This window comes from Cydia pomonella, chromosome 3 (genome assembly GCF_033807575.1).
Source record: "Cydia pomonella isolate Wapato2018A chromosome 3, ilCydPomo1, whole genome shotgun sequence".
Lineage (NCBI taxonomy): Eukaryota > Metazoa > Arthropoda > Insecta > Lepidoptera > Tortricidae > Cydia > Cydia pomonella.
In genome coordinates, this window is record NC_084705.1 from 1,058,802 (window position 1) to 1,075,020 (window position 16,219).

Sequence of the window (16,219 nt, forward strand, 5' to 3'; positions counted from 1 at the left end):
TAATCTCTAATGGATTTCAATGAACAATCAGCATTATATAGTCTCCATAGTTTCCTTCTAGCCTCTACATCATTCACCTTCCTCGACATGCGTTCTATACTTGCATATATTTTGACACTTATATTAATGTTTGGATTTAAAAGTATATTAATCAAAGGCTTTCCTAATAAAGACATGAATGATAATATGAAGCAGATTCAAAAGAAAGTTTACGCAGTGAAATCCAATGCTGTAAGGACACAAAAAACTGACGAAATTATGACTACTACTTGCTGTGCCAATCTCTCAATAATTCCTGAGCCATTAACAACAATACACCCTTTAGAGGAACCTTTATATTACGGCCTTGAAGACAATTATCAAATGCTCCGAGATATACAAAATCCGATAAAGGAAGATACGAATGAAGCAAAACGAATGAAACGTACGGTTTCCAAAGATAGTTCCGACAGTGGGAGTGATACTGATGAAGATTGCAGTGGTGATGATGATAGTGGCAATAGTTCTAGCAGTAGTGATAGTAGTGACAGCAGTAGTAGCAAAAGTAATAGTGAATCCACTGATGAGGACTACTTTCCAGTTGAGTAAGAATTTAAAGAAGGGCAATGTGGGTTTTATTGTTTTAGCAAAATATTTATACGATTTACAGTCACTTTTATGTGTATACAAATATTTATAAATAAAATGTAATTTTTTTAATGATTATTAAAGATTAACTTACTTTTTAAAGAAATAAAATATATTGGAATTCTGTAAAGGATGGAATACCGGGTTCTAAAATAAAATATTAAAAAATCTAAATTTTTTAAAGTGCTAGTGCCAGTGCTATTTTTCCGAGTGAGATAAAAACGTTTATGTAAAGTACCTACGAATATATACTTATATTACATCATCATTGTTTATCGCCAAACAAGAGGTTTTGTAACGAAAAGATGTAATTTTTATATCATAAATTGTTTATTTACAACAGCTTTTTTTGTACCTTTGTTCCTTTTTTTGTGTATCATTTTTAACATATTACTTTAAAATTGTATAAAATATAATTTACTTATATAAATCCGATCCCAAAAATCCTAACTGTCTACTTATGATATTTACTTACAGAGTGCGGACGTATTTAAAATAATATTCACGAATTCTTATTTAATTACTAAGTAAATAAACAGTACATTTGTTCAATAATCGATAAAAAAATAGTAAGCATATATTTTACGCAAGAAATTGGCAATTATACGATATTTTTAAAATATCATATTTTATAAAAACATAATTTGCAAAAGAATTGAATATATTCGATAAAAAATATATGCAAATATATGTAATTTTTATTTTGAATTGTTTATGATAATTTAGGTATTTAACCTAATAAAAGTCTTTTAATGAACACAAACATATTGCTCAATTTAAATACATCAACATTAAAGATATGTTTTACGTGCCCCCACGTATCACAGTAATATTTATTCCTAAAATTGTATTCCCATCTGTCCCCTCCTTGGTCACGTGGCGCGGGGACAGATAGGAATTCACCCTAAGATAACCTAAATGGATCCGTATTAAATACTTAAAATCCTTAAACGCATTTCCCCTTGTAAATTAAAATTAAATTTACAAATTATTAAAATTTAATTGTGGAAAATATCACTGTTTGAGCAAAACGGTGTAACCTCACATTGTACATGGTTTTTTAGCATTAGGGTAACAATCTTAACGTATCCTTTTTTGAAAAAAATTTATAAAATAATAGCTATTATGTTACTTATAAAACCAAAAGAATGTCAAATAATCATATATTTTATATTAATTGTTACTTATTTTTCAAAAGTGTTTAAAAAATAATCAATAATAAGAAACGTCAAGACTGTTTACAGTCTAATAAGAAAAAACGAAGTTATAGGTATATTTAAAAACTTTTGGTGCGTTTTAATTACATATGTGAAACTTGAGGACTGTATCAAAAGTATTTCATGTACAAATTTCGTAATTTTGAAAACTTTTCGACAGCACAGCACAACAGTAGATTTCATGAGTGGTTGGTAAAGTCACATGTTATGCTTAGGTGTAGAGAGCGGATTTGGAATAATATGGATATGACTAGTGCAATTTGTTAAAAACATTCATTATCATTATGCGGCTTCATAAATTATTTATGTCAATGTTTGACCTCTGTACAGTTAATTTAAAATACAAATACTTACATAAACCTTTTTTGTAACTGTGAAATATTCTGCTCCGCATTACAAAAAGGTTTTATTTATGGTTTAGTTTTCTTGAATTATTTTCTATTTGGTTTTAGAACTATGTCACAGTAAAATAGAATAATTTAAAATGTATGTAACCATGGCAGTCTGAAAACATCGTCGTAACAGCAATGACCCATTAATTGTAATTCTTTAAATATATTTTTGTGCTCAGTTAATCCAAAGTGTTTCGTTAAATAACGCGAGTTCAGTTAATATTATGGATTTCTTGGTTTAGATGCCAATTTGCAAACAATGTTTTTTTTTTTACTAGAATTGCCAAGAGATTTAAATATAAAACTGTTTTTAAAATCGTTACCATTGTGGACGGTGAACATAACGGATGAAAAATTGAAAATGTATTTTTCGACGGTGTATGCTTAAAATGCAGTGTAAGTGAGTAGGTGTCATTATTGCTTTGACTTCGTTAGCGAGGAAGAACCAATAAACTACCTCGAAACTAATGAATTGTTCTGTGAGCATTGTAGAATCGAGATATTTTTATTTTTCATTTCTTTGAGTCATAATATTTATTTTACTATGCATGTGCAGAAGAAATATTAAAGAAGAACTTAAAAAAATAAACTTTTTTAAAAATTAACAAACGATGTTTTTATTAATTATCTTTACAATTTTTGCCCAATATTTATGAAAGCTTCCAAAAAGATTTTTATTTTTTTGTTCCGATAAGTTACATTATTTTTGTGTCTAGAAAAAATAATAAATTATACCAGTCATGTCCATATTAATATTGAGATCGCTACTTCAAATTCGCTCTCTACTTCATTATATGCTCTTTGCTCTACTTATGTGGCTTGCTTGTCAAACATTTACACGCACCTTCATAACTATGACATAGTTCTACGTTACAGCTAGCACCTACCAGCGTATATACAGAGTGGGTATTCTAACAAGAGCAAAAGATTAAAAAAAAATTGGTTGGTTTTTTTTAATTGGCTTCCTAATTTTATTTACTTGAAAAAATCTTCAGTTTATTTTGAACGACGTGCAATATTAAGATACCCGTTTAAATTTATACTCCTGTTCAGTCCCACTCGGTACAAATCATAGGTAAAAAAAAGTTTCAACATCCATACTTCCAATGCAAATCTGCTTTCAACAAAAATGCCAGATTTGCCACACCTAAGTTTCCTTCCTATCAGCATTTGGAAAATAAGTTTCAATTTGGAATTATTACGCGAGAATTATTAAACTATTTAAGAGTCCGCAGCTATCTCGGTTCTCCATAAGAACGGAGTTACGCTCTCTATTTTAAACGAATAGCTAGATTGCTCTGTACCTACCTATAACTTTGTACTAACAATAAGATAATCAATTAGTTTATGTAGCTTCAGATAGCAGTACCTGGGCGACCGAGCTTTGCTCGGTTATAACTATTTATTGTAATATGGTGGTCTATAGGTGATAATCTTAACTACATTTTTTTACAAATTTATAAAAAAATAACAAAAGTTAGTTACCGGGCGAGATTCGAACCCGTAACACTCGTTTAGCAGTCGGCGTCTTAACCCGCTGGACCAGACGGACAGTGGCCGGCAACACGAAATTAGCGACCATATTCTGCGTCGAAAGAAAAACGCATGAAAACTGGAAAACACGCGTTTTCCCAAACATAAGACTAATCTAGATAGATTGTATACCCCCAAAAACCCCTATATACCAAATTTCAGCGAAATCGTTAGAGCCGTTTCCGAGATCACAGAAATATATATACATATATATATATACAAGAATTGCTCGTTTAAAGGTATAAGATAGTTAAAAAAAACAGCGAATTTAAGTTTTTCATACAAAACTTGTTTTTGCTCTGTTTCGTTTGTCTTAAAAGCTGGAGCTATATAAACTAATTACAGGCATAGATATAACTCATGTCATTGTATTGGAAAAGTTTAATTACAAACCAGCATAGTTTTAAAATGAGAAAGAAACTCCGTTTGTATGGGATGGTGAAATTTGGCAGAGCTTGCTGCGGACTCTTAATGAATCTTTCAATTGTAGTTACGGCGATTATACAGAGTGAGGCAGAGTTACTTTGTAAGCTTCTTTTAATCCATAAAACGAAAATTTTCACTCAATTGCAACTTGTTTTGAGCAAAAAATATTCACAACGTTAGTAGTAGTATTCTAAAACTTCACTTTTAGCATGTCCAAAAGTCCATGCTGTATTTCACCCATAAGGTTTCCTGCCTACTGGAAGCTTAAATATGAACATCGCATATTCGGGCGATAGAAAGGCATACAACGAAATTATATTCTATTGTTCAATTTTCGCTTTCTAAATGCATTATATTCGTTGTTCTATGATGACACTGCTGTATCCTCAACTATCACATAAAACTATTGCTTTTAGAATCAAAGTCCATCAACGGAACGCACAATATCGTCGCCTTCTTCTCATCACTCGGGGTCTGGTACTCAATAGCCCTCTCATCAGCGCAGAGCCACGTTCTGAAAACTTGAACGAAGGAATAGGTGATGAGAAGGGCGCCGAGGATGTACAGTGATATCTCAACCGCTAAGAAGATGGCAGGGCCGGTTTTGTACATCAAATTGAGTTGGTCTTTGGTGTGTTCAGGCAGAGCTGGGAGTATCTGCAATAGAAAAAACGTTGTTATGCAATTTCTTTTGGTTTGGTGATTTGGTATACCTAACGAGCCTATAACGCCCTTGGCAACAACAACGCCTTCAGAATGCTGTTAGGTCTACCTAGATGGTGCAGTACATCGAAAATGTTTGCCGAATATCTTTTGGCACACGTCACGTGACCAAACTCGAAACGTCATAGAAGATTCTGATGACGTCACAACTCTCGGGTTGACACTATTGACAGTTAGGTGATAAACAACAAATGAAAAATGTCAGCTGACAGTTCGTATCTTCTTCGTGTGTATGTAGTTATGTGTCAAACCGTTAACTGTGACGTCACACAATTTTCAAAGAGCGTTTTGGGCGCGAAAGCATCTGTCAAAATATATTTTGTTAATTTAACATATTTAAAGTCGTTTTTAGTATAAAAGTTGAATTTTAGGGCAACTTTTAGTTAATGTAGAAAGTAATACAAGCGTTTCAAAAAATTGGAAACAACCCTATTATGTTTATTTTACTAACATAATATTTAAGTTAATTTAAGATTTGTTTGTAACTAACACGATATGGATACAAAATCTGAAATAAAAATAAAACAAACAAAACAAAAATATACGATAACCCGAATTAAACTGAAATACATAGGTAGTTGGTTTGTTTTGGAACTGTACAGAACGACAAAGATACGGCAAAGTATCAGCTTTAAGGTATTTTTTTACATCGACATTCAGTGACATCACATATTGGAAAACGCTGCATAGCCATCCATCCACCTTGCAAAGAATTTGGCTGACAAAGATGATGATGAATATGATGATTGTATATTATCTTCTAGGGGATGGATATTTTTGTTTTGCACAAAGATACCATGGCCCATTTGGCGATGAACAGGCTCAGGTCTCAGATTGGCCGTTGTAAACAGAGCATGGTCGACCGAGGACTGCTTCGTGGCCACTCTATCCAATGTGCTTTCCACACTGCACCACAAACCATGGCGCACCTGCTGGATTGCCCCGCGTGCCCACACTCGTGCTCTGAATCTGACCTGAGAGATGCCACGGTCCGGGCTGTCAGTACCGCTGCTTTCTGGGCATCCACTGTTTAGGGGAACCTCGACACGAGAGAAGAATAAGAAGGGGATGGGGGGATTTTTGACCTGTCAAATCGCCTCTTACCACGCTAATTTAAGAGCCTGTTGGTCCATCTCTATAGTACTAAATGTATCTATTGCTATCAAGTTCTCGTAGCCAATCAATAATTCAGTTTCTGGTAAGATAGGGTGTAACATCCATCCCTGTTTCGTTAAACACTTACAATTTTAAAGTATCCAACGGGCACAACCATGCCGGACATGGCTTTGGCATCATCGTTGAAGCTGACATCTCCCATCACGATGTTCACCTGCACTGTGAACTCTGTCTCTATGACGGCTCCGATTTGCTGCAAATATGTTCCAAAATATGTTATGTTAAAAAATTGTATACCTACTCCTATTATGTCCCCGCCGGGCACAGATGGGAAAAGGTGCATTCATATGAATCGTTCCCATCTGTCCCTATCTCATTTATAGCGGCGGTCACGTGAGGCGGGGACAAATCGGAATAAACCCATAAAATCCAAAATACTAAAGTAAAAATTCTACTTTGGCTATCGATGTCAATGGACATTACTGGTTGATTATGGAAACATAATAACAGTGATAAAAAGTGATCATTTTCCATGAACTCGCATACGCAATTATTTAAAAAAAAATTTAAAGTTTGACACAAAATGTATGAGGACAGGGGTACTTTTTCTATATTTGGTTCCATAAAAGTTCTTGAGTATGACCACTTTAACGACTTTTCTATAATTTATTGATCCTTACCGGCTCAATGAGGAACCGTCCGCCATGCTTGGCCTCGTCCGGTTGCAGGCCCTCAATCCGCTCGTACATTTCAGGGGGCGCGTTCAAGAAGTGCGCGTTGGACATGGCGAGAGGCAGACCTGGAAAGACAATGAAAATTCATGCTTGCAGGCCAAACTGTGTCGTATTATTACATAGGTTCAACCCTTAAATGTAAGCTCCATCATTAAAGATAAAGATAATTGATTTTTCTAGTAGGCATATTACAATGCGCTTGAAATAAAGCTAAACATTTGTAGTTAATTAGGTACTTATAAAAAATCATTTATTAGTCGTAAAGTTATTAATTTATTTTTCCGGTTATAAATATTCTCGTTCAGGAATAGCCCTGGTTGCCCTAGCTATTATTAATGAAGTTACATTTTCAAACCATCACTTCCCACCAGCTTTAAGCACCAAAGCATTGAGTTCGTAACTATTACCTAATGATGCACTGAGAGGACAAATTATGTCATACTACATTTTAACCCTCTACTACCTCTTGGAACCTCACGGCATCCATTTTACCCTAAAACTTTTGTAGGTTGAAATTTTGCATAATTAGTGCCGTGAAGTCAGGAACTATTTTAAAAGGCTATCCTGCCCTTCCTCATCAAAACTCACCATAAAAACACGGCGAGAGATCCGACAATCCGTCCATACAAATCCCCTTGCCACAGAGACACTCGTTGTCCTTCCCTGGCGAATACGTCCGGTTACTGATCTTGTACACCAACGCATCAGCGCCGAAGTCCATGGTGATTTGCTCCTGAAAAGGGTTATTAGACAATGTTAAGTGTATACAAATTCTGACTGTTCCATTATGATCTAAGATCTAAGTACATACAAGGCGCTTATAAAGAAAAATAAACTTCCTGACCACCAAACCTTTTACCTATTAGATTTGATAAGTTGCCGATCGTTTAGCTAGGCAGCAAATCGGATAGCTAGCACTAGATTAAGTAATCGGGCACTGGAGGCTTTGATTCTTCACAGTTAAGTACATCTTTTAGTTAATTATTGACCAATATTCCTGATATGACCAATTCCGCCGCGGGCTGACAAATAATTTCAAATCTTGACATTTAAACAAGTTGCTGTTGTAACCTTACCTGATAGTCCAGCTCCAAGAACCGGCATAGAACGTTCCGGAAGATCCGGAGTTCCGTGTCAGGAGTCAAATCGTCCGGGTAAGCCACGCCCTCGTACGCGTTGATGAAGGTGTTGCATTTTGTTCTGAAAGAGGGATATGAGGGTGATTTTGTTATCTGGTCATACTTAAAGGGGTGAATACGCAGGTAAAATTAAACAAATTTTACTAAGGAGATAAATTAGAAATCGCGAAAAAAAATCTGCTGGTCCATAAAAAACATTGACATATGATTCACCGAATGTATAGGACAGTATATTTTTTTGCGTTTTCGAAGAATGATTGAAACGAAGAGTTGTTCGGCAGTGGTAGCATGGTCACCTTTTTATCGTCTGCCACCGTACCTGTCATGTTCTAACAAGTATGTAAGTGCCAAAGTGACGCATGACATGACGGGCGATAAAAACGCGACCGCAGTGTAAACTACATATTCATTCCTCAGGTTATGGTCAGATATAACAAAATCACACAGTACTTAGGACACAGATTTTAAAACAAAAGTTATTACTGCTGTGGGCAAAAGTTAACAACTTGTGCGCGTATGGGTAACGATTTTATTACATATACGATTTAATGGAAAATAAATCAGTTCCTCTAACCCCTATGCTAGTGATTACGTGACCCCAGACAGAGACCTAGTTGGGCCGATTTTTATTGGAACGAAGTTCCTTACCACACGGTTGACGGATAGGCGAAAAAAGTCTAAGATTTTTTCCGTCACGACCCTCTTAATAAGTAGCCTAATTTCACCGACTTAATGTATATCCTATAGTGGCGCAGGTGACAAACAGCCGCTTAGAAACATGTGATAACAGCGACGATCCGGGTTCGATCATTGGATGTGCAGATTTTATTAATAAATTTTACTTATTGTATTTTTTTGCACTTGTATTTCATATCCACCCAACAACACCACACAACACACACCAACATTTCCATCCTCACCACTTAGATGGTTGGCAGTCCTCAACTGTGCGTTTTTCCAGGAACTTTTTGCCTCGCACTGCTAAACTATGGAATGAACTGTCGCCTGCGGTATTTCCGGACCGATACGACCTTCAAACCTTCAAGAAAAGAGCGTACTCCCATCTTAAAGGTCGGCAACGCACTTACAACCCCTCTGGTGTTGCAGGTTTCCATGGGTGGCGGTAATCGCTTACCGTCAGGTGATCCGTCTGCTCGTTTGCCTCCTCTACCATAAAAAAAAAATATTTTTTTTTGATTGACTAAACGAGTGTGCAGCACCAGTTAAGCGTATCAGTTTCAGCTTATACAAATTTATGTTTTCTTATGTTTGGTTATTCTCCCTGCCTGTAAGTCGCATATCGGTTGCGGATCACTTTTTTTAATGTATTTTAGATGTAGATAATATTTAACTGGTATGAAGAGCTCTTAGTAACTTCAGCGAAACCTGAGAAAGAGATGGAATTATGTCTATGTTTATGTCACCAAAATGACGAAAAAAAAATCGACAGCCAAATCGACCCAGTTACTGAAAATCACAATTTCACTGATTTAAGCTTTTACGATTTTGATGCACTGATTGCCGTTTAGTAAATAATAAAAATCCCTATTTACCTGGTCGTATTATCCTCGTATCCCCACGGCCTCAGTCCACTAAGCCCGTTCATGGACTTAATCTCAAACTTATCAGTATCTGTGGCACCGACTTCCAGTCGGTTTGGGACCGTCTTATCGTATAACTGAAAATAAAATAGACATTATATGAAATAAAGTTACTTTAAGATAAATACGAAAAAAAAACTGGAATTTTCCGTTAAGTTACGAAAATACTATACGTTTTCGTAACTCAGAAAAGATTTTTTGTAAGGCATACGTTATGCTTATATTGTACTGAATTAGGGAACTCTATCTGTCAACAAAAAAAAAATAGGTATGTGAAGAAAAAAATCGACAATTACAAAAAAACTGCCTGATATATTTAAAAAAAGTCTTGACTTGGCAGCATGACTGCCGTGTTCTTGAGAATAAAAAGCCTAATAAGGCTCTTAAAAATATGTATGTTTTGTCTGACTTACCCTGTCCATAATGCCCATCTTGGAGAAGTGTATCCAACCGGGCATGAACGTGTTCCCCATAGTGATGAGGGCTTCGTCGTACCCCCACAAGTACTCGTGTGCCGAGACTGCAACATTTAATTTAACTTCATGTTAACATTTAAAGTTTGTTATAAATGACATGGCGATGGGTGAGACATTATGCATGTGAAAATCGTTTTAATATTACTGACTACATAATTCCGTCAATGAATGGGCTTAAACTTCGTATACCTCGTTTTGTTAGGATTAGATTTTTACGCGGGTTATTTCATAGTTGACATCTAGTCTAGCGTCAAGTAGTGGATTTATCAGTACCGCTACTTTGTTTGGTAAGAAAACTGTTTTATGGAGTTAGCACTCTATCCTTACTTATTTCTCTATGATATTACTTACCAGTTATGATCGCTCGTGATTCGACCTGCTTCTGCAAGGCGTTGTATCCGAGCCGCGTCCAGAACGGGTATGAGGACATCATGGCTGTCATGCTCTGTAGAGAAAAAGTTATCAAACTTGTTTGTATTTATTATGATTCATGCCTTTGTCCCAAAATTAGAAATATTCGAAGCTTCGAAGTCATCGGCAGAGCGTACATTTTCCATAATGATCTCGCACTGTACGGTTTCAGAGGAATTTCCTACCGTGAACGCGCTGACCTGGTTTTCTCAGGAGGCAGGGGTTGATTTTCGTTTTTCGTGGTCAGTACGGAGTTCTTCAAATAAAATATGTACAGAATTTTAAAGGGACGATAACAGTTTAGGTACTACCAGGCGGGTTATATACTTGTCAGCCAGAGATGTGGTAAAATAAAAATCATATTTGCTCACCAGCATAGCAATGTTAGGTATGGTGACATGAATGTCCTCTGGGCGCCCGATAGACTCCTCAGGAACGAACTCCACATTCACGTTGGGCGTATATCGCACCACACCTTCGTTCAAGTCTAGCTCTAAATCGTCGTTTGAGCGAAGTTCTCTGTAAAAGATAAATATATTAACGTAAAAACCCGATTCAAGATACGTATTTTTTCGCATTACGGTGTTTGCATGGCGTTCTGACTTAAAACTTGTTAAAAAAAATACCAATTTTATTTAGTTTTGGCCAAGGCTTTTAAAATATCTAGTTTTAACCTGGGAAAACGCTCTTAAAACAATGCATTCAGGAAACTTAGTTTTAACTAGCGAAATAGTGTTTTAGCTGACATTTATTGCTCTAGCTTAACAGTAACCTCTCACATATAGCTAAAAGGGGTGATTTCCTGAATCTTTATGTTACGGTCCTTTCCGCTCAGGAACTCTACGGGGTTGGTGACGTTAAAGTGGATCCCCTCTACCTCTGATAAGAATATGTGGAGAAAGTTGCCTTTATGTCACTAGTTTTTCACACATCATGCGCAGGGCTAACTTAATAACGTCAATCCGCGAAAAGAGTGGTATTTGATGCATCATTTTCTGTCTGATATATTTATTATAAAATACTTAATTTTAATGATTAAGATGGCTGTTCATTTGGCAGTGCCTATACATGTATAAGGCCATGTGTTATGTCAATAAAATACAAAATGGCGACGTTGCTTTAACTTAATAATAACCTCTCACTTGTAGCTAAAAGGGCCGATTTCCTGCATCTTCATTTTACGGTCCATCCCGCTCAGGAACTCCACGGGGTTGGTGACGTTAAAGAGGTACGCCTTCACGTGGACCCCTTCCACCTCGGACTGGAGTAGGTGGTATGGGAGGGAGTTGGGAGCTATGCGGGTTTGCTGAAAAAAAAGTAAAAATATACCACACTACCAAACTGTTGTGAAACTCAGGCATCTTAAATTATATTAACGGTCACTTACGATTTCAATTCATTATTAAACTACAGATAATTATTGATTTTATATATGAAACCCAAAGATTTTAAAAGTATATCATAAATGATCCAATTGCGGTGAATGTTTTGATCATATAATACATATATTTTTAATTATTTTTATGGTAAAAGTGCAGAAACTAATAACCAATTCCAGACAATTGAATACCCAATATTAATTAAGTAGTTTAAGCACAAAATATCGGCATAATCTGTTACTGACTTTTCCTATAGAGTCTGTAGTGTACATTTATGCGGCTTTCCATCAGAAAAGGGTTCTTATGATCCATGTGCACAAGGACCTTTTTCTGAAGGAAAGATCCTTATGCGTACGAAGCATAATCTTTCTCTGATGGGAAGCCACAATATAGCTTTCAGGCTACATACCTCGGTCTTTTTACCCGAATTTAAAAAAACATACTGTAGATATTTAGGTAGCCTTCTTTCGTGTTTTCATTTAACACATTATCTTTTAGTCTCCATTTACGTCACAATAATCATGGAATTGTAAATCAATTAGTATGTTATTGTCACTTTATTATTTAACTAAGTTAATAAGTATGTCAATATCTTAAAACGGAATTCGACATCCGTATTGACAGTTACTAGTTGATATCACTATAGCAATAATTATAGTCTGTCTTCTTCTTCTTCCTCGCGTTGTCCCGGCATTTTGCCACGGCTCATGGGAGCCTGGGGTCCGCTTGACAACTAATCCCAAGATTTGGCGTAGGCACTAGTTTTTACGAAAGCGACTGCCATCTGCCCTTCCAACCCAGAGGGTAAACTAGGCCTTGTTGGGATTAGTCCGGTTTCCTCACGATGTTTTCCTTCACCGAAAAGCGACTGGTAAATATCAAATGATATTTCGTACATAAGTTCCGAAAAACTCATTGGTACAAGCCGGGGTTTGAACCCGCGACCTCCGGATTGCAAGTCGCACGCTCTTACCGCTAGGCCACCAGCAATAATTATAGTCTGTATCTTTAGGTATTTAAAAAAAGGTAAACAAAATCTACCCTCAAATGGCTCCTTAAGGCAGTTGAGGGTAGATGAAAACATTACATGATCAAATAAAGTAGGCTTAAAGTCAGGTCGTTCAGTGACAGATCCAGGCGGTTTTGTATTTGGTTGGTTAACCAATACATATTAAAATTACCCGAAAATGTAGAAATTGTTTGTTTACCTTTTTTTAAATACCTAAAGATACCGACTTATAGTAAAGGACATTTTAAGCCTATTTGTTAGCAGGTATCTACAGTGTGTGATATTCTTAATTTTAACTGACTGCCAAAGAAGAGGTTCCTTTAGAATTTGTTTTTAACAATAGGGCTTGTTTGTGTGAGTAAAGTGTTCGGACAGACGTTCCTATTTGTAATACGAGTAGGGTAAATGCACCAGTGCTCAGCCATGTACTAGTGGTCAGCCTTTCTTGCTTATTTTTGGTTGTAATTAGCAAAGTTTTTCTAATTTTCATGCCAAAAGTAGGTGATATTATAGATTTAAAAACTAATCATTGAAAAATAGCTTAATTTTATAAAATAATTGTCTAGCCTGAACCATAAGACTACTTCTAAGAAGTGCTGTTTTCTGACATGAAGGGTTAAGTGATATCCGCCATTTTGATAAAATTATGTTTGATTAATTATGATGTGTTTTAATAACGCAAAAGTTTTAAATGTAGGTATGTCATTTGAAATGACATAGGTTTTAAGGAAACAAGTCTAATTCAAAACTTTTTTTGACGGTCAGTTAAAAATTAGGGAAATCACGTATTGGCCTAGTACACTTTACTACGTATTGCTAAAGTGATGTCAAGTCTACGTGACGATACAAACACGAGAGTTACACAAGCCTTTAATATTCTATATCATGCCCCACCTTGAACAGAAGTGGATAGAATGCTAAATTTACAACTATCTCTTTCCAACACTGACAACATTTTAAGACAGAAAAACTAGAAGAAGTTTAAACTACGAGAACTTCTTTTTTGATGCATGTTTTTGTAATACATATATTATCTAAATTATATTATTTAAATATATATCATAATAAAATATATATTTTTACATTAATTGATAAGCATGTGTATGTAAATACTTAAATAGTAGACATTTATTATTTTGATGATGACAAATACCTACATTGAATCTCATGAGCTACACCGCCACGCCACTCACGTTAAATATTTGTATGCCTCATAATATGGCCAAAAGTGGAGCACTTAATTATCTGTATGTAACACTGTTTGTAACACTACCTGCTTTTCGACAAATAAATGCATTGAATTGAATTGAATTGAATTGAATTGAAAGATTAGATAATACTAATTCGATTTCAAGTCAAATAAGGTAGAGTAGATTGTAAACATGTATTGTTAATTTAATGACAGACACAAATAATACTGTGACAACATTTAACGCAGTAAGTACATCATTTACATTGAATTTTTGTTCTGTACCCCTAGTGTAAATAAATTCGATTTCGAAACGTGACGTACGCGTTTGCGTTTAGTCTCATTTTGTATGTGATTTAGAAAGAGCGCGCCAAGCGGGACGTTTTGGAAACTCAAAATCCTATACAAAATGACACTTAACGCAAACGCGTTCGTCACGTTATGATGTCGATCAAATTTACACTAGGGGTACTGGCCACGGGCGTAATTTTTACTTTTAAAATACTGACGTTTATAAATTATAATTTTATGTGTATGTTTATAAATATTTAATTTGATTAATTTAATAGCCGTTTAAAATATTTTTAGTATTTTTACACAATTTTCAATCGTGGCTGAATGCCGGATATGTCTGTCTGTCTATCTGTACCTTCGATGCCTAACCTGTCAAAAATGACAATATGGCGGACGAATATTTGAAATATCACCGTATTTATTAATTATTTCGCTTAAAATTTAGTTTTTTCATCACAAGTGTGATGAAAAACATTGTGTGCGCCACGGGCGGTACAAGAATTACGAACTCGTGTTAATTAAGCCTTAAGCCGAATACACAATGTACTAGGTATTATTATGCATAAGATTTTATGGCTGGCTGTCTTCCCATGAATGAATGAATGAATGAATGAATGAATTTATTTATTTGCAAGAGACATGGTTATACAGGATGTTAAATAACTTACAATAAGTAGAGGTGCGCTCATATCTTGCAAACAATACTGGCATGCAAACAATAATTATACACAATAAATTAAAATTTATATCATGCAATTTATACAATAAGAATTCAATTATAAAACATTAATAAAAATACAAATTGATAATCTACACATTAAATGTCAAAATAGTTTAATCTACACATTAAATCGAATAGAAAGAATTCTGCACTAGCCATTGTTGTAGTTTCTTTCAAAACATCCTTAAGGGTAATTCTTTAATATTACTAGGCAGTTTATTAAATATTTGTATACACATTAAATAACATTTGTAAAGGGCTTTTCTCAAAATTGCAATGAAATAAATCAATTTGTTTCATTTCAATCAAAGTATTTTTTTTCATTCGTAGGTTTACACAGCTAAACACTTGGAAGATTGTATATCCTCCAAGGCTAAACACGAATAACGAATCTACTACTATTTGATGGTTGAATATCAAGACGTTGTGTGACAATTTGACGTTTAAAAAAAAGGTTGTTTACAGGCCTTGGTGTGAAAAGATGTATGAAATTCCTTTACATATCATCTTCACTCATCGCACCTGATACGTATTATAAGACCTAATTTGAAGTCATGTCAACATTTCATTGCAAGTTTGAGAAAAAAAAAAATACTTACAAACTTAGCTATGATGTGGACGGGATTGATGGCCATCAATATCGCAGATGTGATGATGCTGAGCACCCCAGCAAAGAAGGCGATCATCAGCCTTCCTGCAAGGGATAATTGTGATTGGGTCAAAAATGATTAATTGATTATTATCTCGCAGGTCAACCTAGAGGCCAATTTAAACTTACATTTTAACATCGAACTTATATCCAAATAACGTCAGAGCCCCTAGTGTCAATTTATTCGATAGCGAAACCTGACGTACGCGTTTGCGTTAAGTCTCATTTAGAAACAGCGCGCCAAGCGGGACGTTTTGGAAATTCAAAATCCCATATAAAATTTCGCTATCGAAAAAATGTACACTAGGGGTACAGTTTGTTCTCGTTCGCCCGTGCGTATCTTTCGAGCTAACATGTACGGAACTACGGACTAGTAAGAGTGTGATGAGATATTATTTTGATGTCAAAACATAAGTTGGAATTGGCCTCCAAGCCCCTAACTAAGCCAATCTTTTACTAACCAGTTGTACTTATTTATGTGTGTATCTCGAATATTGGTGGTGGTGTTATTCAAAACCGCGCTACAAGTCCCAATTAGCTGTGTATTGTCACAGAATAAAAAATAGTACCTACTACCGTAGAG

General features: G+C 35.3%; 1 protein-coding gene across 2 annotated transcripts in view; it reads right to left on the reverse strand.

Moving 5' to 3' along the window:
• Nucleotides 1–1,814: 1,814 nt before the first annotated feature.
• LOC133515743 (scavenger receptor class B member 1-like) overlaps nucleotides 1,815–16,219 on the reverse strand; it is a 30,085-nt gene continuing 15,680 nt past the window's right edge. For both annotated transcript variants that reach the window (XM_061848315.1, XM_061848314.1), the window contains exons 3-13: nucleotides 15,587–15,681; nucleotides 11,538–11,701; nucleotides 10,767–10,914; nucleotides 10,336–10,429; nucleotides 9,922–10,028; nucleotides 9,461–9,585; nucleotides 7,845–7,968; nucleotides 7,357–7,501; nucleotides 6,715–6,833; nucleotides 6,162–6,287; nucleotides 1,815–4,852 (exon numbers count right to left, since the gene is read on the reverse strand). In XM_061848315.1, coding sequence (XP_061704299.1) covers nucleotides 4,589–4,852; nucleotides 6,162–6,287; nucleotides 6,715–6,833; nucleotides 7,357–7,501; nucleotides 7,845–7,968; nucleotides 9,461–9,585; nucleotides 9,922–10,028; nucleotides 10,336–10,429; nucleotides 10,767–10,914; nucleotides 11,538–11,701; nucleotides 15,587–15,681 — 1,511 coding nt within the window. In that variant the 3' untranslated portion in view covers nucleotides 1,815–4,588. The remainder of the gene's footprint in view (nucleotides 4,853–6,161; nucleotides 6,288–6,714; nucleotides 6,834–7,356; nucleotides 7,502–7,844; nucleotides 7,969–9,460; nucleotides 9,586–9,921; nucleotides 10,029–10,335; nucleotides 10,430–10,766; nucleotides 10,915–11,537; nucleotides 11,702–15,586; nucleotides 15,682–16,219) is intronic.